At 57.4% G+C, this 19,843-nt stretch overlaps 1 protein-coding gene across 1 annotated transcript in view; it reads right to left on the bottom strand.

Moving 5' to 3' along the window:
• Nucleotides 1-1,866: 1,866 nt before the first annotated feature.
• Nucleotides 1,867-19,843, bottom strand: part of NRBP2 (nuclear receptor binding protein 2) — a 52,272-nt gene continuing 34,295 nt past the window's right edge. The window contains exons 7-18 of the mRNA XM_036404453.2: nt 19,724-19,747; nt 18,155-18,238; nt 16,740-16,795; nt 15,727-15,822; nt 14,035-14,167; nt 12,463-12,565; nt 12,014-12,064; nt 10,941-11,076; nt 8,665-8,718; nt 6,857-6,920; nt 5,714-5,769; nt 1,867-3,101 (exon numbers count right to left, since the gene is read on the bottom strand). Coding sequence (XP_036260346.1) covers nt 3,033-3,101; nt 5,714-5,769; nt 6,857-6,920; nt 8,665-8,718; nt 10,941-11,076; nt 12,014-12,064; nt 12,463-12,565; nt 14,035-14,167; nt 15,727-15,822; nt 16,740-16,795; nt 18,155-18,238; nt 19,724-19,747 — 926 coding nt within the window. The 3' untranslated portion in view covers nt 1,867-3,032. The remainder of the gene's footprint in view (nt 3,102-5,713; nt 5,770-6,856; nt 6,921-8,664; nt 8,719-10,940; nt 11,077-12,013; nt 12,065-12,462; nt 12,566-14,034; nt 14,168-15,726; nt 15,823-16,739; nt 16,796-18,154; nt 18,239-19,723; nt 19,748-19,843) is intronic.

Raw genomic sequence — 19,843 nt, 5'->3', positions numbered from 1 at the left:
GGAATGCAGCACTGCTGGGAATGCAGCGCTGCTGGGGATGGAGCAGGGCTGGGGATGCAGCGCTGCTGGGGATGCAGCACTGCTGGGGATGCAGCGCTGCTGGGGATGCAGCACTGCTGGGAATGCAGCACTGCTGGGGATGGAGCAGGGCTGGGGATGCAGCGCTGCTGGGGATGCAGCACTGCTGGGGATGGAGCACTGCTGGGGATGCAGCACTGCTGGGGATGCAGCACTGCTGGGGATGGAGCAGGGCTGGGGATGCAGCACTGCTGGGGATGCAGCACTGCTGGAGCACTGCTGGGGCTGCAGCCCAAGCCAGGAGTGCAGCCCGAGCTGGCTGAGCGTGGATGAAATCCCAGTGGGACGCAGCTGGAGCAGGAGCAGCGCAGGGCAGGCGGTGGCACAGGCAGCTCCTGCAGCGAGCAGGATTTCAGAGGCAGCTTCCCACGGCACAGGGGGAGCAGCAGCAGCAGCAGCACTGGCTCAGCACGGCGCAGAGCAGGAGGCCAGGGGCAGATTCCCCTGGCACAGCAGCAGCAGCACTGGCACAGGGCACTGGCATGGAACACCAGCGTGGTGCAGATCACCAGGACAGCACCGGATTCCCCAGCACAGAGGGAGCAACAGGAGCAGCACCAGCATAGAGCAGAGCAGGGTGCCAGGGGCAGATTTCCCTGGCACAGCAGCACCAGCACCAGCTCAGCACAGAGCAGGATTTCAGAGCTGCATTCCCACAGCACAGCCAGGCAGCACCAGCACAGAACACCAGCAGGGTGCCAGAGCCTGCTTCCCCTGCACAGCAGGAGCAGCACTGGCTCAGCATAGAGCAGAGCAGGGTGCCAGGGGCAGATTTCCCTGGCACAGCAGCAGCAGCACCAGCAGAGCACAGATTTCCCTGGCACAGCAGCACCAGCAGAGCACAGAGCAGGGTGCCAGAGCCAGTTTTCCCTAGCACAGCAGCACTGGCAGAGCACAGAGCAGGGTGCCAGGAGCAGATTTCCCTGGCACAGCAGCAGCAGCACTGGCAGAGCACAGAGCACAGATTTCCCTGGCACAGCAGCACTGGCAGAGCACAGAGCAGGGTGCCAGAGCCTGTTATCCCTGGCACAGCAGCACTGGGAGAGCACAGAGCAGGGTGCCAGGGGCACATTTCCCTGGCACAGCAGCAGCAGCACTGGCAGAGCACAGAGCACAGATTTCCCTGGCACAGCAGCACGGGCAGAGCACAGAGCACAGATTTCCCTGGCACAGCAGCACCAGCAGAGCACAGAGCAGGGTGCCAGAGCCTGTTTTCCCTGGCACAGCAGCACTGGGAGAGCACAGAGCCGGGTGCCAGGGGCACATTTCCCTGGCACAGCAGCACGGGCAGAGCACAGAGCACAGATTTCCCTGGCACAGCAGCAGCAGCACTGGCAGAGCACAGAGCACAGTTTTCCCTGGCACAGCAGCAGCAGCACTGGCAGAGCACAGAGCACAGATTTCCCTGGCACAGCAGCAGCAGCACTGGCAGAGCACAGAGCACAGATTTCCCTGGCACAGCAGCACGGGCAGAGCACAGAGCACAGATTTCCCTGGCACAGCAGCACTGGCAGAGCACAGAGCACAGATTTCCCTGGCACAGCAGCAGCAGCAGCACTGGCACAGAGCAGTGGATGCAACACCAGCGTGGCGCAGATCACCAGGACAGCACCAGAGCTGGATTTCCCTGGCGCAGAGAGAGCAGCAGGAGCAGCACCAGCACAGAGCAGGATGCCAGAGGTGGATTTTCCATGGCACAGCAGCAGCAACACTGGCACAGCACCGAGCAGGATTTCAGAGCAGCTCTCCCTGGTAGGAGCAGCAGGAGCAGCACTGGGACAAACCCTGGCACAGAGCGGCGTGGACCAGGGTGCCAGAGCCTCTTTCCTATGGCTCAGCAGGAGCAGCACCAGCACAGAGCAGATTCCAGAGCCAGCTTCCTATGGCTCAGCAGGAGCAGCAGGAGCAGAATTTCAGAGCAGCTTTCCCAGAAGCAGCAGGAGCAGCACTGGCCCAGCACAGAGCAGGATTTCGGAGCAGCTCTCCCTGGCCCAGCACAGAGCAGGATTTCAGAGCCAGTTTCCTATGGCACAGCAGGAGCAGGAGCAGGATTTCAGAGCAGCAGGAGCAGGATTTCAGAGCAGCTCTCCCTGGCACAGCAGGAGCAGCAGGAGCAGCACTGGCCCAGCACAGAGCAGGATTTCGGAGCAGCTCTCCCTGGCCCAGCACAGAGCAGGATTTCAGGGCAGTTTTCCCTGGCACAGCTGGCCCAGCCCCGCACGGCTCCTGCACAGGGACAGTTCCTGTCTGCAGCTCTCTCCCCGTGTGTCCCTGGCAAAGGGCAGCCCTGGGGTGGTGCCAGGGGCAGTGCCCCATCTCCAGGCCGGAACAGGAACAGGCTCCAGGACTCTCTCCGAGAGATTGTGGAAGGCTGTAGGGGGAGCTGGAGAACGACAAGGGTTCTGTGGAGCATCCATGAGATTCCCGGTGGTGGGGCAGGGATTCCTTCTCGAGCCATGTACAGCTCACACAGTCCCAGCTCACGGGGAGGGCTCTGAGCACAGGCAGCACACTGGAGACCCCCAAACCTGGAGAATTTCGGGGTCCAGAGCGGAATGTGGCAGATGGGAAGCTCCACGGGGCTCTCCAAGCCTGCTCCTCCTCTCCCTCCCCTCAGCAAGGAGCACTCCAGACGGCAAAGGGGGGAGAAATCAGCTGTGGGAGCTGCAGGAGAGGGGCTGATCCTTCCCCGAGGGAAACGGATCCGGCTGGGGGCTCCTGCAGCAGCTCCCAAACCCCCCTGGGACGGGGCTGCCGGGGGGTGCTGCCCCCTCCCCACAGCTCCCCTCGGAGCAGGGAGCAGAGCACGTCCCAGGACGGAGTTCCTGGGCTTGGCCGAGCCCCGAGCACGGCCTGGGCGAGTCCCCCTGGGCCCGGGTGGGTCCTGCTGGGCTGGGTGGGGCAGGGGAGCCCTTTGGGGTCCTCCCGGGGCGCCTCAGTCCCCTGGGCTGGGCTCACAGGGCTTGGGAGCGGTGCTTGTGGAAGGCGCTCTCCAGGAACGCGGCCAGCTTCTCACAGTCGTCCTGCAAGCGCAGAGGAAAATGCTGAAAAACCCTTTGGTCACAGACGTGTCTAATGAAAAATCCTTTCCGGAGGATTCTTCCTCCTGAGAAGCCGAGAGGCCTCAGGAACAAAATGTGAACAATAATTAACATTATAATAATTAGTGAACAATGGTTATCTGCTGCTGTGGAATGCAACAGGTGCATCTGGGATTGGTCTCATGTGGTTGGTTTTAATTAATGGCCAATCAAAGTCCAGCTGTCTCAGAGTCTCTGGTCATTTATTATTATTATTATTATTATTATTATTATTATTATTATTATTATTATTATTATTTTATCAATAATAATATTAATATTTGTATTTATTATTATAGTTACATAATAATAAATAATAAATAATAAATAGATAATAATTAATATTATAATAAATTATAATAATAGATATATATTAATATATAAAAATATAATAATATATATTATAAATTATAATATATATTATATATTATTATAAATAATATGTAATATAAATTATGATAATAAATATAATATTAATATATTATTGATATTATAATAATATTATAATAAATTATAATAATAATAAATAAATAAATAAAATAATATTTGTCATTCCATTTTCCTTTCCATTCCTTGCAAGCCTTCTGATGAAATCCTTTTCTTCTATTCTTTAGTACAGTTTTAATATATCATTTTCTTTTAACATAATACATACCGTAAAATAACATATCATAGAATAGCTTAAAATATGTATTAAAAAGAATATATCATAAAATTTATCATAAAATAATAAATCAACCTTCTGAAACATGGAGTCAGATCCTCGTCCTGGGACCCCTGCAAACACCACCACACCCTTTGGCCAGGGTTTTTCTCCTGAGGGGCTGGGAAGCTTCAGCTCCTCCGTGTTTTGCTGCTTTGGGATGTGATTTGGAGAACTGTTTACCCAGCACGTGAATTGTTTTTAATTAATGGCTGTGGTGGTGTTCACAGGGGTCCCAGGATGAGGGAAGAGGTGAGAATCTCGACTCCATGTTTTCAGAAGGCTGATTTATTATTTTATGATATATAGTATATTAAAACTATACTGAAATAATAGAAGAAAGGGTTTCATCAGAAGGAAAAGGAAAGGAAAAGGAAAAGGAAAAGGATGAAAGGACAGGAAAGGGGAAAGGAAAAGAAAGGGGAAAGGAAAGGGGAAAGGAAAGGAAAGGAAAGGAAAGGAAAGGAAAGGAAAGGAAAGGAAAGGAAAGGAAAGGAAAGGAAAGGAAAGGAAAGGAAAGGAAAGGAAAGGAAAGGAAAGGAAAAGGAAAAGGAAAGGAAAAGGGAAAGGGAAAGGGAAAGGGGAAAGAGGAAAGAGGAAAGAGAAAAGAGGAAAGGATAATAAAATCTTGTGACTGACCAGAGAGTCCGAGCCAGCTGGACTGTGATTGGCCATTAATTAGAAACAACCACATGAGCCCAATCCCAGATGCACCTGTTGCATCCCACAGCAGCAGAAAACCATTGGGTACATTTCATTTCTGAGGCCTCTCAGCTTCTCAGGAGAAAAATCCTGGCAAAGGGATTTTTCAGAAAACATCATAACTAAAAACCGCCAATCCCAGCCAGCTGTGCCCAGGCTGTGAGCAGCCACAAGATTTCATTATCCATTCCTTTCTTCTCTAGCCTTCTGATGTCTCCTTTCTCTTTCTTTAGTATAGTTTTAGTGTATCAATATAATATAATATAATATAATATAATATAATATAATATAATATAATATAATATAATATAATATAATATAATATTATATAATACAATATAATATAATATAATATAATATAATATAATATAATATAATATAATATAATATAATATAATATAATATAATATAATATAATATAATATAATATAATATAATATAATATAATATAATATATATCAGGAGAGGCTGAGGAAGCTGGGAAGGGAATGGAGAATTCCTGAGGGAGCTGGGCAGGGGCTGCAGAATCCCTGAGGGAGCTGGGAAGGGAATGGAGAATCCCTGAGGGAGCTGGGCAGGGAATGGAGAATTCCTGAGGAGCTGGGCAGGGAATGGAGAATCCCTGAGGGAGCCGGGCAGGGGCTCAGCCTGGAGCAAAGGAGGCTCAGGGGCCCTTGTGGCTCTGCACAGCTCCTGCCAGGAGGGCACAGCCGGGGGGATTGGGGATCTGATCCCAGGAACAGGGACAGGAGCAGAGGGAACGGCCCCAGGCTGGGCCAGGGGAGCTCAGGGTGGGATACTGGGGAAATTCCTCCTGGATTGGGCTTTGCAGCCCTGGAAGAGTTCCATTAACACCTGGGTGTGGCACCTGGGGACATCATCAGGGCGGCCTCGCACGTTTGGACTCGTTAATCTTGGAGGTCTTTTCCCAAAGGAATGGTTCCGTGATGCCTCACGTGAGGAATCAGCCTCCTCCCCTGGGAGCTGCCCTGGTCCTCCCGCTCAGAATTATTTAAGCTCCAGCTAATTAACACGTGCCCCAGTGGGCAGATCCCCCTGGAGCAGAGCCTGGAGGCAGCAGAGATCCCAGAAATCCCAGAAATCCTGAGGGGCTGGAGGAGCTGCGGATGTGGGGACAGCAGAGACTCACCTCGTGGATGAACCCATAATGCACCAGCTCTGTGGCCAAATCCTTGGAGTTGTCAGCTGCAGAGACAAGGAGAACAGGAGAACACGAGCATGGATGCAGCTCGGGGAGCTCCTGAACCTGGCAGGGCTGGGAAATGGGGCAGGGATGGGGAACGAGGTTCCTGAGCTCCCAAAACACAGCCCTGGACAATGTGCCACCAGGAAATGGGGAGTGAGGTCCCAAAACACAGATTTGGACAATGTGCCACCAGGAAATGGGGAGCAAGGTCCCAAAACACAGATTTGGATAATGTGCCACCAGGAAATGGGGAGTGAGGTCCCAGAACACAGCTCTGGACAATGTGCCACCAGGAAAGGCTTGGTGTGGCTGAGCAGGGCACGGCCTGGGGCAGGAGCAGCTCCCACACACCATTCCTCAGCAAGGAAAGTTCCGGGAAAGGAAAGTTCCGGGAAAGTTCCAGGAAAGTTCCAGGAAAGGAAAGTTCCAGGAAAGGAAAGTTCCAGGAAAGTTCCAGGAAAGTTCCAGGAAAGGAAAGTTCCAGGAAAGGAAAGTTCCAGGAAAGGAAAGGAAAGTTCCAGGAAAGGAAAGTTCCAGGAAAGGAAAGGAAAGGAAAGGAAAGGAAAGGAAAGGAAAGGAAAGGAAAGGAAAGGAAAGGAAAGGAAAGGAAAGGAAAGGAAAGGAAAGGAAAGGAAAGGAAAGGAAAGGAAAGGAAAGGAAAGGAAAGGAAAGGAAAAAGGAAGGGGAGGAGGGAGAAAGAGAAGAGAGGAAAGGCATGGGAAGAGGAAGAAGAGGAGGATGAGAGGAAAGGCACGGGAAGAGGAAGAAGAGGAGGATGAGAGGAAAGGCACGGGAAGAGGAAGAAGAGGAGGATGAGAGGAAAGGCACGGGAAGAGGAAGAAGAGGAGGATGAGAGGAAAGGCATGGGAAGAGGAAGAAGAGGAGGATGAGAGGAAAGGCACGGGAAGAGGAAGAAGAGGAGGATGAGAGGAAAGGCACGGGAAGAGGAAGAAGAGGAGGATGAGCGGGAGGAAGAGAAGTGCAGGGAATCTGTCTGGGAAGCTGGCCCGCTCCATGCCCAGCTGGGGCTCCCCCAGCCCCCCAGAGGAAGGAAGGAGCCCACCCTGCCCCTCCCTGCACACGTACTGGGCAGCAGGTCGTAGCTGAGCTGGCGGTGCAGCTTGTCCTCCAGGATCAGCAGGAGCGTGAGCTGCAGAGACACCGCCGAGTCTGTCCATGGGAGCCCTGCAGGGCGCCGCGGACTGGGGAAACTGGGGGGACTGGGAGGGCTGGGGAAACTGGGGGGACTGGGGAAACTGGGGGGACTGGGAGGGCTGGGCAGGAATTGGGAGCACTGGGGAACCGGGAGAGCTGGGGGAACTGGGGGCTCAGGGAGAACTGGGGGAACCAGGAGGGTGGGCAGGAACTCGGGCAACTGGGAGCACTGGGGGGACTGGGAACTCAGGGGAGAACTGGGAGCACTGAGGGAACTGGGAACTCAGGGGGAACTGGGAACTCAGGGGAGAACTGGGAGCTCTGGGGGAATTGGGAGCACTGGGGGAACTGGGAACTCAGGGGGAACTGGGAGCATTGGGGGAACTGGGAGCACTGGGGAACTGGGAACCCAGGGGGAACTGGGAACTCAGGGGGGAACTGGGAGCACTGGGGGAACTGGGAGCACTGGGGAGCTGGGAACTCAGGGGGAACTGGGAGCACTGGGGAGCTGGGAACTCAGGGGGAACTGGGAGCACTGGGGAACTGGGAACTCAGGGGGAACTGGGAGCATTGGGGGAACTGGGAGCACTGGGGAACTGGGAACCCAGGGGGAACTGGGAACTCAGGGGGGAACTGGGAGCACTGGGGGAACTGGGAGCACTGGGGAGCTGGGAACTCAGGGGGAACTGGGAGCACTGGGGAGCTGGGAACTCAGGGGGAACTGGGAGCACTGGGAGCACTGGGGGAACTGGGAATTCAGGCGGAAATGGGAGCACTGGGGCAACTGGGAGCACTGGGGGTACTGGGAGCACTGGGGAGCTGGGAACTCGGGGCAATTTGTGGCTTCTTTGGGAATTCCTTCATTGCACAGGACAGCAGAGAGTTCTTTGGGTGCCACAGAAACTGCCTGAGGGCTTTCCCAGCCAGACCTCCCAGTCTGATATCCCAGGCAGATTTCTCTTTCCCATTTCCCAGTCAGATTTCCTGGTCTGATTTCCCAGTCCCATTCCCATTTCCCATTCCCAATCCCATTTCCCAGTCCCATTTCCCAGTCCCATTTCTCAATCCCATTCCCATTCCCATTTCCCATTCCCAGCGGGATGGGCAGGATCCAGGCACTCACGTGTCACTGTCAGATTTCCCAGTGCCATTTCCCAGTCCCATTTCCCACTCTCATTTCCCAGTCCCATTCCCATTCCCAGCCCCATTTCCCATCCCCAGCCCCATTCCCCATTCCAAATCCCATTTCCTATTTCCCATTCCCAGTGGGATGGGCAGGATCCAGGCACTCACATGCCACTGGCAGATTTCCCAGTCCCATTCCCCATTTCCCATTTCCCAGTGCCATTTCCCATTTCCCAATCCCATTCCCAGCCCCATTTCCCATTTCCCAGCCCCATTCCCAGCGGGATGAGCAGGGATCAGGGCAGGATCCAGGCACTCACGTGTCACTGTCAGATTTCCCAGTGCCATTTCCCAGTGCCATTTCCCAATCCCATTCCCATTCCCAGCCCCATTCCCAGCCCCATTTCCCATTCCCAGCCCCATTTCCCATTCCCAATCCCATTTCCCATTTCCCATTCTCAGTGGGATGGGCAGGATCCAGGCACTCACATGCCACTGGCAGATTTCCCAGTCCCATTCCCCATTTCCCAGTCCCATTCCGAGCCCCATTTCCCATTTCCCAGCCCCATTCCCAGCGGGATGAGCAGGGATCAGGGCAGGATCCCATCACTCACGTGCCACTGGCTCTTGTCCTCGTTCAGCTCCATGTTGCACTGCATCTGCACCACCTGCAAGAGCCCAGCTGGGATCAGCCTGGGCACGGCCCCTGTGCCCCTGGGCAGCCCTTTGGAACCCCTACAGGAACCCCAAATCCCTACAGCAACCCCAAATTCCTTCAGGAACCCCAAATTCCTTCAGGAACCCCAAATCCCCCTCCCAGCTCTGCCTCTGCCTGTGCAGCCCTCTGGAATTCCTACAGCAACCCCAAATCCCTACAGGAACCCCAAATTCCTGTCCTGACTCTCTCTGCCCCTGGGCAGCCCTTTGGAATTCCTACAGGAACCCCAAATCCCTACAGGAACCCCAAATCCCTACAGGACCCCCAAATTTCCCTCCCAGCTCTGCCTCTGCCCGGGCACCCCTTTGGAATTCCTACGGGAACCCCAAATTCCTTCAGGAACCCCAAATTCCTGTCCTGGCTGTCTCTGCCTCTGGGGCCTGCCTGGGCAGCCCTTTGGAATTCCTACAGGAACCCCAAATCCCTAGAGGAACCCCAAATCCCTACAGCAACCCTAAATCCCCCTCCCAACTCTGCCTGTGCAGCCCTCTGGAATTCCTAAAGGAACCCCAAATTCCTTCAGAAACCCCAAATTCCTACAGGAACCCCAAATTCCTGTCCTGGCTCTCTCTGCCTCTGCCCGTGCAGCCCTTTGGAATTCCTACAGGGACCCCAAATTCCTTCAGGAACCCCAAATTTCCCTCTCAGCTCTGCCTCTGCCGGGGCAGCCCTTTGGAATCCCTACAGGAACCCCAAATTCTGACAGGAACCCCAAATCCCTACAGGAACCCTAAATTCCTTCAGGAACCCCAAATTCCTGTCCTGGCTGTCTCTGCCTCTGCCTGTGCAGCCCTTTGGAATTCCTGCAGGAACCCCAAATTCCTACAGCAACCCCAAATTCCTACAGGAACCCCAAATCCCCCTCCCAGCTCTGCCTCTGCCTGTGCAGCCCTCTGGAATTCCTACAGCAGCCCCAAATCCCTACAGGAACCCCAAATTTCCCTCCTGGCTCTGCCTCTTCCCGGGCACCTCTTTGGAATTCCTACAGGAACCCCAAATTCCTACAGGAACCCCAAATTCCCCTCCTGGCTCTCTCTGCCTCTGCCCGTGAACCCCTTTGGAATTCCTACAGGGACCCCAAATTCCGACAGGAACCCCAAATTCCCATCCCGGCTCTGCCTCTGCAGCCCTCTGGAATTCCTACAGGAACCCCAAATTCCCATCCTGGCTCTCGCTGGGCTGACAGGACAGGTGTCCCTGTGGCAGGGGTGGCAGCAGGGCAGGGCTGTCCCCACCTGCAGCTGCCCTGGAGCTCCCTCACTGCCACAGGTCTGTTTTATGGAAAATCCTTTCCTGGGGATTGTTCCTCCTGAGAAGCCGAGAGGCCTCAGGAACAAAATGCAACCAATGGTTATCTGCTGCTGTGGGATGCAACAGAACAAAATGTACCCAATGGTTTTCTGCTGCTGTGGGATGCAACAGAACAAAATGCAACCAATGGTTTTCTGCTGCTGTGGGATGCAACAGAACAAAATGTACCCAATGGTTATCTGCTGCTGTGGGATGCAACAGGAACAAAATGCAACCAATGGTTTTCTGCTGCTATAGAATGCAACAGGACAAAATGTACCCAATGGTTATCTGCTGCTATAGAATGCAACAGAACAAAATGTACCCAATGGTTTTCTGCTGCTGTGGGATGCAGCAGGTGCATCTGGGATTGGGCTCATGTGGTTGTTTTTAATTAATGGCCAATCACAGCCCAGCTGGCTCGGACTCTCTGGTCAGTCACAAGATTTTATTTTCCTTTTCCTTTTCCCTTTCCTTTCCTTTTTTTCTTTTCCTTTTCATTTCCTTTTTTTTTTTTTTCCTTTCCTTTCCTTTCCTTTCCTTTCCTTTCCTTTCCTTTCCTTTCCTTTCCTTTCCTTTCCTTTCCTTTCCTTTCCTTTCCTTTCCTTTCCTTTCCTTTCCTTTCCTTTCCTTTCCTTTCCTTTCCTTTCCTTTCCTTTCTCCTTTCCTTTTTCCTTTCCCCTTTCTTTTCCTTTCTCCTTTCCTGTCCTTTCATCCTTTTCCTTTCCCTTTTCCTTCTGATGAAGTCCTTTCCTCTATTCTTTCAGTATAGCTTCAAGAGAATACATATCATAAAATAATAAATCAAGCCTTCCCAAACACGGAGTCAGATCCTCGTCTTTCCCTCATCCTGGGCCCCCTGTGAGCCCCACCAGCCCTCACCTTCCTGGTCTCCACGTCGAAGGGCTCTGGCGTGGGGGTTTTGGCTTTCTGGGGATCCTCCTGGGGCTGGGACAGGGCTCGGGGCAGCGCGTGGGGCCGGGAGGCGGCGAAGTTCATCAGGGGGTAAATCCCGTTCCTGGGGAGGCACCGAGGGGACACGGGGCTGATGCCATCCCTGCCAGGGCTGGGGACAGCGGGGACAGCTGGGACACTCCCATGTCCCCATCCTGACCCCACATCCCCCTGGGGACAGCAGGGACACTCCCGTGGGGACAGCTGGGGACAGACACGGAGGGGACACGGGGCTGATGCCATCCCCTGGCAGGGCTGGGGACAGCGGGGACAGCATGGACACTCCCGTGGGGAACAGCAGGGACAGCAGGGACATTCCATCCCAGGACAGCGGGGACAGCAGGGACAGCAGGGACAGCAGGGACACTCCCGTGTCCCCATCCTGACCCCACATCCCCCTGGGGACAGCAGGGACACTCCCGTGTGCCCATCCTGACCCCACAGTCCCCTGGGGACAGCAGGGACACTCCTGTGTCCCCATCCCATGTCCCCACATCCCGCTGGGGACACCAGGGGACACCAGTGACACCCCCATGTGCCTACCCCACATTCCGATGGGGACAGCAGGGACACCCCCATGTGCACAGCTGGGGACACCAGGGACACTCCAGTGTGCTCACCCCAGGACAGCAGGGACACCCCCGTGTCCCCATCCCAGTCCCACATCCCCCTGGGGACACCAGGGACACCAGGGACACCCCCATGTCCCTGCATCCCCCTGGGGACACCGGGGACACCCCCGTGTCCCCATCCCAGTCCCACATCCCCCTGGGGACAGCAAGGACACCAGGGACACCCCCATGTCCCCATCCCAGGACAGCAGGGACACCCCCGTGTCCCCATCCCGGCCCCACATTCCGATGGGGACAGCAGGGACACGCCCATGTCCCGGCATCCCCCTGGGGACACCAGGGACACCCCTGTGTCCCCATCCCGGCCCCACATCCCTCTGGGGACCCCAGGCAGGGGGTGCTCACCCCAGGGGGGGCTCTCACACCCACCTCACGTCCTCCAAGAACTTGTCGAGCTCCAGGAAGGAAACCTCGGAGTACCTGGGAAAGGACAGGGGGGTCAGGGGGGTCCAGGGGGTTCCAGGGTGTCAGGGAGGGGTCCAGGGAGGGGTCAGGGGAGTCCAAGAGGGTCCAGGGGAGATCAGGGGGGTCTGGGGGGATTCGGGGGGTCCGAGGGAGGTCAGGGGGGTCAAGGGGGCTGCTGCCCATGGCAGGGGGGTCCCCAGGCTGGGGTCTCCAAGCTCTGGGGGGCTCTCAAATCTGAGGGGTCCCCAGGCTGGGGGCGTCTCCAGGCTCTGGGGTCTCAAATCTGAGGGGTCCCCAGGCTGGGGGGTATCCAGGCTCTGGGGGGGTCCCCAGGCTCTGGGGGGATCTCCAGGCTCTGGGGGGGTCCCCAGGCTCTGGGGGGATCTCCAGGCTCTGGGGTCCCCCCTCCTCACCTCCACTGCACCCCGGGCCGCCCCTCCCTGCGGATCTCGGCCATCACCATGTTCAGGTCCAGCTCCTTGATCTTCTCCTCCACCACGTTCTCAGGCATCAGATCTGGGGCAGAGGCACGGGGGGGGCGTGGGTGCTGCAGCCCCTGCTCAGGGAGGGGCTGGGAGCCCCTGCCCAGGGTCTGCACAGGGAATCGGGGGGGGCTTGGGTGGGAGGGACCCCAAACCCCACCCGGAGCCCCCCCTGCCATGGCAGGGACACCTCCCACTGCCCCAGGGTGCCCTGAGTCCCGTCCAGCCCTGTCCAGCCCGGCCTTGGGCGCTGCCAGGGATCCAGGGGCAGCCACAGCTGCTCTGGGCACCCTGTGCCAGGCCCTGCCCCATTCCCAGCCAGGAATTCCTTCCCAAAATCCCAAATAACCCTGCTGTGCAGCAGTGGGACACCATTCCCCCCTTCCTGTCCCTCCATCCCTTGTCCAAATCCCTCTCCAGCTCTCCTGGAGCCCCTTCAGGCCCTGAGAGGGGCTCTGAGATCTCCTTGGACCCTTCTGTTCTCCAGGGAAACATTCCCAGCTCTCCATCCTTGGCTCTGTTCTCCATCCTGAACATTCCCAGTTCTCCATCCTGACCATTCCCAGCTCTATTCTCCATCCTGATCATTTCCAGCTCTCATTCCTGACCATTCCCAGCTCCCATCCTGGCTGTTCTCCATCCTGACCATTCCCAGTTCTCAATCCTGACCATTCCCAGTTCTCAATCCTGAACATTCCCAGTTCTCCATCCTAGCTGTTCTCCATTCTGACCATTCCCAGTTCTCAATCCTGAACATTTCCAGTTCTCAATCCTGACCATTCCCAGCTCTCAATCCTGGCTCTGTTCTCCCTCCTGACCATTCCCAGCTCTCAATCCTGGCTCTGTTCTCCCTCCTGACCATTCCCAGCTCTCAATCCTGGCTCTGTTCTCCCTCCTGACCATTCCCAGCTCTCATTCCTGACCATTCCCAGCTCCCATCCTGGCTCTCTGTTCTCCCTCCTGACCATTCCCAGCTCTCATTCCCAGCTCTGTTCTCCATCCTGACCATTCCCAGCTCTCATTCCCAGCTCTGTTCTCCATCCTGACCATTCCCAGCTCTCATCCCTGGCTCTCTGCTCCATCCTGACCATTCCCAGCTCTCATTCCTGACCATTCCCAGCTCTATTCTCCATCCTGACCATTCCCAGCTCTCATCCCTGGCTCTGTTCTCCATCCTGACCATTCCCAGCTCTCATCCCTGGCTCTGTTCTCCACCCTGACCATTCCTGGCTCTCTGCTCCATCCTGACCATCCCCAGCTCTCAATCCTGACCATTCCCAGCTCTCATCCCTGGCTCTGTTCTCCACCCTGACCATTCCTGGCTCTCTGCTCCATCCTGACCATCCCCAGCTCTCAATCCTGACCATTCCCAGCTCTCATCCCTGGCTCTCTTCTCCACCCTGACCATTCCTGGCTCTCTGCTCCATCCTGACCATCCCCAGCTCCCCCAGCCTGGCTCTGCTCCCCCTGCTGGCCCTTCCCAGGGGCTCCCCAGGCTCTCACACTGGTGGTTGATGAAGCAGTGTGCCGCCAGCAGCTTCAGCGAGTGCACCTCGAAGAGCACGCGGTGGAACAGGAGGCTGTTGGCGCTCGGGCGCCGCTCGGGGTTCAGGGTCAGGCAGGACAGGATGAACTCCTGGGCAGGGCAGGGCCATGGGGGTCAGCAGGGCCGGGCGAGGCCCTGCAGCTCCCACGGGGACCCTGGGATCCCTGGAACCCACAGAGCTCCCCCCGTGCCCCATCCCCAGCTCTGAGTGCCCATTCGCCCCGGGGGCACTCCAGGGATGGGCTCTGCAACCCTCCCTGGGCAGCTCCTGACCCCCCTTTCCATGGGGAAATTCACCCTGAGCTCCCCTGGCCCAGCCTGGGGCCGATCCCTCTCCTCCTGTCCCTGTTCCTGGGATCAGATCCCAAATCCCCCCTGGCTGTCCCCTGTCGCAGACGCATTTTCATGAAAAAGCCTTTCCTTGGGATTTTCCCTCCTGAGAAGCTGAGAGGCCTCAGGAACAAAATTTAAACAATAATTATCTGCTGCTGTGGGATGCAACAGGTAAATCTGGGATTGGGCTCATGTGGTTGTTTCTCATTAATGGCCAATCACAGTCAGCTGGCTCGGACAGAGAGCTGAGACACAAACCTTTGTTATCATTCTTGCTGATTCTATTCTTAGCTAAGTCTGCTGATGAAACATTTTCTTCTATTCTTTTAGTATATTTTAATATAATATATATCATAAAATAATAAATCAGCCTCCTGAAACATGGAGTCAGGTCCTCGTCTCTTCCTTCAACATTTTCTTCTAATTCTTTCAGTATATTTTAATATAATGTATATATCATAAAATAATAAATCAGCCTCCTGAAACATGGAGTCAGGTCCTCGTCTCTTCCTTCAACATTTTCTTCTATTCTTTCAGTATAGTTTTAATATAATATATATATCATAAAATAATAAATCAGCCTTCTGGCACATGGAGTCAGGTCCCTGTCTCTTCCCTCACCATAAGCCCCCTGTGAACACGGTCACGGTCCCCTCCTGGCAGGAGCTCTGCAGAGCCACAAGGAACCCCCTGATCCCCCCTTTTCTCCAGGCCGAGCCCCTCCCAGCTCCCCCAGACCCTTCCCCAGCTCCCCTCCCTCCCCTGGGCACATTCCAGCCCCTCAATGCCCTCACCTGGGCACCTGGGAGGTGCCAGCACAGGGGGCGCTGCCCAAGGCCCGCCTGGGACCCCATTTCCCAGGAAATGGACCCAAAGCTGGAGCAGGAGCCCCAGGACGCTCGGGGACAGGAGGAGGGACAGCAGGGACAGGGCCAGAGCCCAGCTGCACCCACTGGGAGCCGGCAGGGTGGGGACTTGCGCCCAGGAGTAAGAGATAAAGGTGGGATTTACACTGAGGAGAGGGAGATGGGGGTGGGTTTGAACCCAGCAGGGACACAGGACAGGGATTCACCCCCAGGGGTGGCACAGGGGTGGCACAGGACAGGGACTGTCCCCAGGGGTGACCCAGGACAAAGATTTGTCCCCAGCAGTGACACAGGACAGGGATTCACCCCGGGGGTGACACAGGACAGGGACTGTCCCCAGGGGTGACACAGGACAAAGATTTGTCCTCAGCAGTGACCCAGGACAGGGATTTGTCTCCAGCAGTGACCCAGGACAGGGCCTGTCCCCTCAGGTCCCCAGGGTCCCCTCACCCTCATGTTGGGGTCATCCAGGGAGTGCCGGGCCCGCGCGATCGCCTCCTCCGACACCCGCGTGTCCCCGTTGGTCTGGATCTCCAGCACGGCCATCTGCCAGGGGACAGGGACAGGCTGGGGTGACAGGGACAGGGGACACGGCCATCTGCCAGGGGACAGGGACAGGGACAGGGACAAGCTGGGGGGGACAGGGACATGGCCATCTGCCAGGGGACAGGGACAGGCTGGGGGGGACAGGGATAGGGACAGGGCCATCTGCCAGGGGACAGGGACAGGCTGGGGGGGACAGGGACAGGGGACAGGGCCATCTGCCAGGGGACAGGGACAGGCTGGGGTGACAGGGACAGGGGACAGGGCCATCTGCCAGGGGACAGGGACAGGCTGGGGTGACAGGGACAGGGGACACGGCCATCTGCCAGGGGACAGGGACAGGGGACAGGGCCATCTGCCAGGGGACAGGGACAGGCTGGGGGTGACAGGGACAGGGACAGGGACAGGCTGGGGTGACAGGGATAGGGACAGGGCCATCTGCCAGGGGACAGGGACAGGGACAGGCTGGGCATTACAGGGACAGGGGACAGGGACAGAAGACATGGCCATCTGCCAGGGGACAGGGACAGGCTGGGGGTGACAGGGACAGGGACAGGGACAGGGCCATCTGCCAGGGGACAAGGACAGGCTGGGGTGACAGGGACAGGGACAGGGACAGGGGCAGGGACAGGGGACACGGCCATCTGCCAGGGCACAGGGACAGGGACAGTCCGGGGGGGTTCCAGGGGACAGGGGACACGTCCAGGACCAGGCAGGGATAGGAACACGGCCATCTGCCAGGGCACAGGGACAGGGACAATCTGGGGGGGGTTCCCAGGGGACAGGGCAATGACAGGGGACAGCCCCAGCCAGGGCAGGGACAGGGCACGGCCCCAGCCGGTGACCCCTCCCCACAGGGCACGGCCCCAGCCGGTGACCCCTCCCCACAGGCTCCCAGGGCTCCCAGCCCCTTCCCGCACCTCCAGCGCGCACATCCCGAAGGAGAAGATGTCCACGGCCGTCCCGTCGGCCTTCTCTGGGGCACGAGAGGGACACGGGGCAGAGCTCAGGGCTGGAAAGCACCTGGAACCCCACACCTGGGCACACCTGGACCCCACACCTGGGCACACCTGGACCCCACACCTGGGCACCCCACCTGGGCACACCTGGAACCCCACACCTGGGCACACCTGGAACCCACACCTGGAACCCCACACCTGGAACCCCACACCTGGGAACACCTGGAACCCCACACCTGGAACCCCACACCTGTGCACCCCACCTGGGCAGCCCTGGGACACCCCACACCATCCCCTTGGATACCCATCCCTGCCCTCACCTGTTCTCACCTGTCTCCCTTCCCCTCCCCTGCCCTCCTGCACCGTGCACCCCCTGTGCCCATTCCTGTTCCTGTTCCTGTTCCCATTCCCTGTTCTGATTCCCGTTCCCCATTCCCATTCCCATTCATTTCCCCATTCCCATTTCCATTCCCCATCCCCATCCCCATTCCCCATTCCCGTCCCCATCCCCATTCCCCATCCCCATCCCCATTCCCATTCCCTGTTCCCATTCCCATTCCCTGTTCCCATTCCCATTCCCTATTTCCCCATTCCCATTCCCTGTTCCCATTCCCTGTTCCCATCCCCATTCCCTATTTCCCCATTCCCATTTCCCCACCCACGGCCGTATTCCGGAGGGAAGAAGTGCAGGTTCCAGAGCTCCCATTCCCCGTTCGCATTCCCTATTTTCCCATTCCCATCCCCATTCCCATTTTCCCATTCCCATTCCCCATTCCCCATTCCCATTTTCCCCACTCACGGCCGTATTCCGGAGGGAAGAAGTGCAGGTTCTGCAGCTCCCATTCCCCATTTCCCCATTCCCATTCCCATCCCCATTCCCATTCCCATTCATTCCTGTTCCCATTCCTGTCCCCACTCACGGCCGTATTCCGGAGGGAAGAAGTGCAGGTTCCAGAGCTCCCATTCCCCGTTCGCATTCCCCATTTTCCCATTCCCGTCCCCATTCCCATTCCCCATTCCCCATTCCCATTCCCATCCCCATTCCCATTTCCCCATTCCCATTTTCCCACTCACGGCCGTATTCCGGAGGGAAGAAGTGCAGGTTCCGCAGCTCCCATTCCCCGTTCCCATTCCCTATTTCCCCATTCCCGTCCCCATTCCCATTCCCTGTTCCCGTCCCCATTCCCATTCCCTGTTCCCATCCCCATTCCCATTTCCCCATTCCCATTTCCCCACTCACGGCCGTATTCCGGAGGGAAGAAGTGCAGGTTCCAGAGCTCCCATTCCCCGTTCCCATTCCCTATTTCCCCATTCCCTGTTCCCATTCCCTGTTCCCATCCCCATTCCCATTTCCCCATTCCCATTTCCCCACTCACGGCCGTATTCCGGAGGGAAGAAGTGCAGGTTCCGCTGCTCCTCGCGCTCGATCCTCATGGGGCTGCGCAGATCGTCCGGGAGCGCTGGGGACGGAGAGGGAGAGAGAGGGGCACGGGCTGAGGGGCTGAGAGTGCCCACTGTGAGTGCCCACCTGAGAGTGCCCACCCTGACAGTGCCCACCTGGGACAGGGCACACCTGGGACAGGGCACACCCTGACAGTGCCCACCCTGACAGTGCCCACCTGAGAGTGCCCACCCTGACAGTGCCCACCTGGGACAGGGCACACCTGGGACAGGGCACACCCTGACAGTGCCCACCCTGACAGTGCACACCTGAGAGTGCCCACCCTGACAGTGCACACCTGACAGTGCCCACCTGAGAGTGCCCACCCTGACAGTGCACACCTGAGTGCCCACCCTGACAGTGCCCACCTGGGACAGTGCCCACCTGAGAGTGCACACCCTGACAGTGCCCACCTGGGACAGGGCACACCCTGACAGTGCCCACCCTGAGTGTTCCCACCTGGGACAGGGCACACCTGGGACAGGGCACACCCTGACAGTGCACACCTGAGTGTGCCCACCTGACAGTGCCCACCTGGGACAGGGCACACCCTGACAGTGCCCACCCTGACAGTGCACACCTGAGTGCCCACCCTGAGTGTTCCCACCTGGGACAGTGCACACCCTGACAGTGCCCACCCTGACAGTGCCCACCCTGAGTGTGCCCACCCTGAGTGTGCCCACCTGGGACAGTGCCCACCTGAGAGTGCCCACCCTGACAGTGCCCACCTGGGACAGGGCACACCCTGACAGTGCCCACCCTGAGTGTGCCCACCTGTGAGTGCCCACCTGAGTGTGCCCACCTGACAGTGCCCACCTGGGACAGGGCACACCCTGACAGTGCCCACCCTGAGTGCCCACCTGGGACAGGGCACACCCTGACAGTGCCCACCCTGAGAGTGCCCACCTGACAGTGCCCACCTGAGTGTTCCTACCTGGGACAGTGCCCACCTGGGACAGTGCCCACCCTGAGTGTTCCCACCTGACAGTGCCCACACTGACAGTGCCCACCCTGAGTGTGCCCACCCTGAGTGCTCACCTGGGACAGTGCCCACCTGAGTGTTCCCACCCTGACAGTGCCCACACTGACAGTGCCCACCCTGAGTGTGCCCACCTGGGACAGTGCCCACCTGAGTGTTCCCACCCTGACAGTGCCCACTCTGAGTGTGCCCACCTGGGACAGTGCCCACCTGGGACTGTGCCCACCCAGGACAGTGCCCACCCGTGGGGTCTGTGTGCCCACCTGTCAGTGTGCCCATTGAGGGGGCTCTGAGTGTGCCCACCCCAGGGGGTCTCTGTGAGTGCCCACCCGTGGGGTCTCAGGGGGGGGATCTGTGCCCCTGCCCACCCCCGTGCCAGGAGCCCCCTCTGCTCCCACCCAGCAGCTGCTCCTGGTGGGATGGAGGTGCCCCCTCCCCACAGAGCCCATTCCCGGTGCCCCTGGTGGGTCTGGGGGCTGCGGGGGTGCCCCCAGGACAGGGGGTGGCCGAGGGGGGGTCACTCACCGTTGGCAAACACCCGGTGCCAAACTGCCAGGGCGGGCATCGGGAGGGCAAGGAAAGGGGACAGCGAGGTTGGCACCCCAAAAAGGGACCCCGCGATTCTTGGGGCTCCTGCCTGCCCAG

Source organism: Molothrus ater, chromosome 1 (genome assembly GCF_012460135.2).
Source record: "Molothrus ater isolate BHLD 08-10-18 breed brown headed cowbird chromosome 1, BPBGC_Mater_1.1, whole genome shotgun sequence".
Classification (NCBI taxonomy): Eukaryota; Metazoa; Chordata; class Aves; order Passeriformes; family Icteridae; genus Molothrus; species Molothrus ater.
Note: the sequence above shows the minus strand (reverse complement) of the source record. Positions and strands in the feature narration are given on the sequence as shown.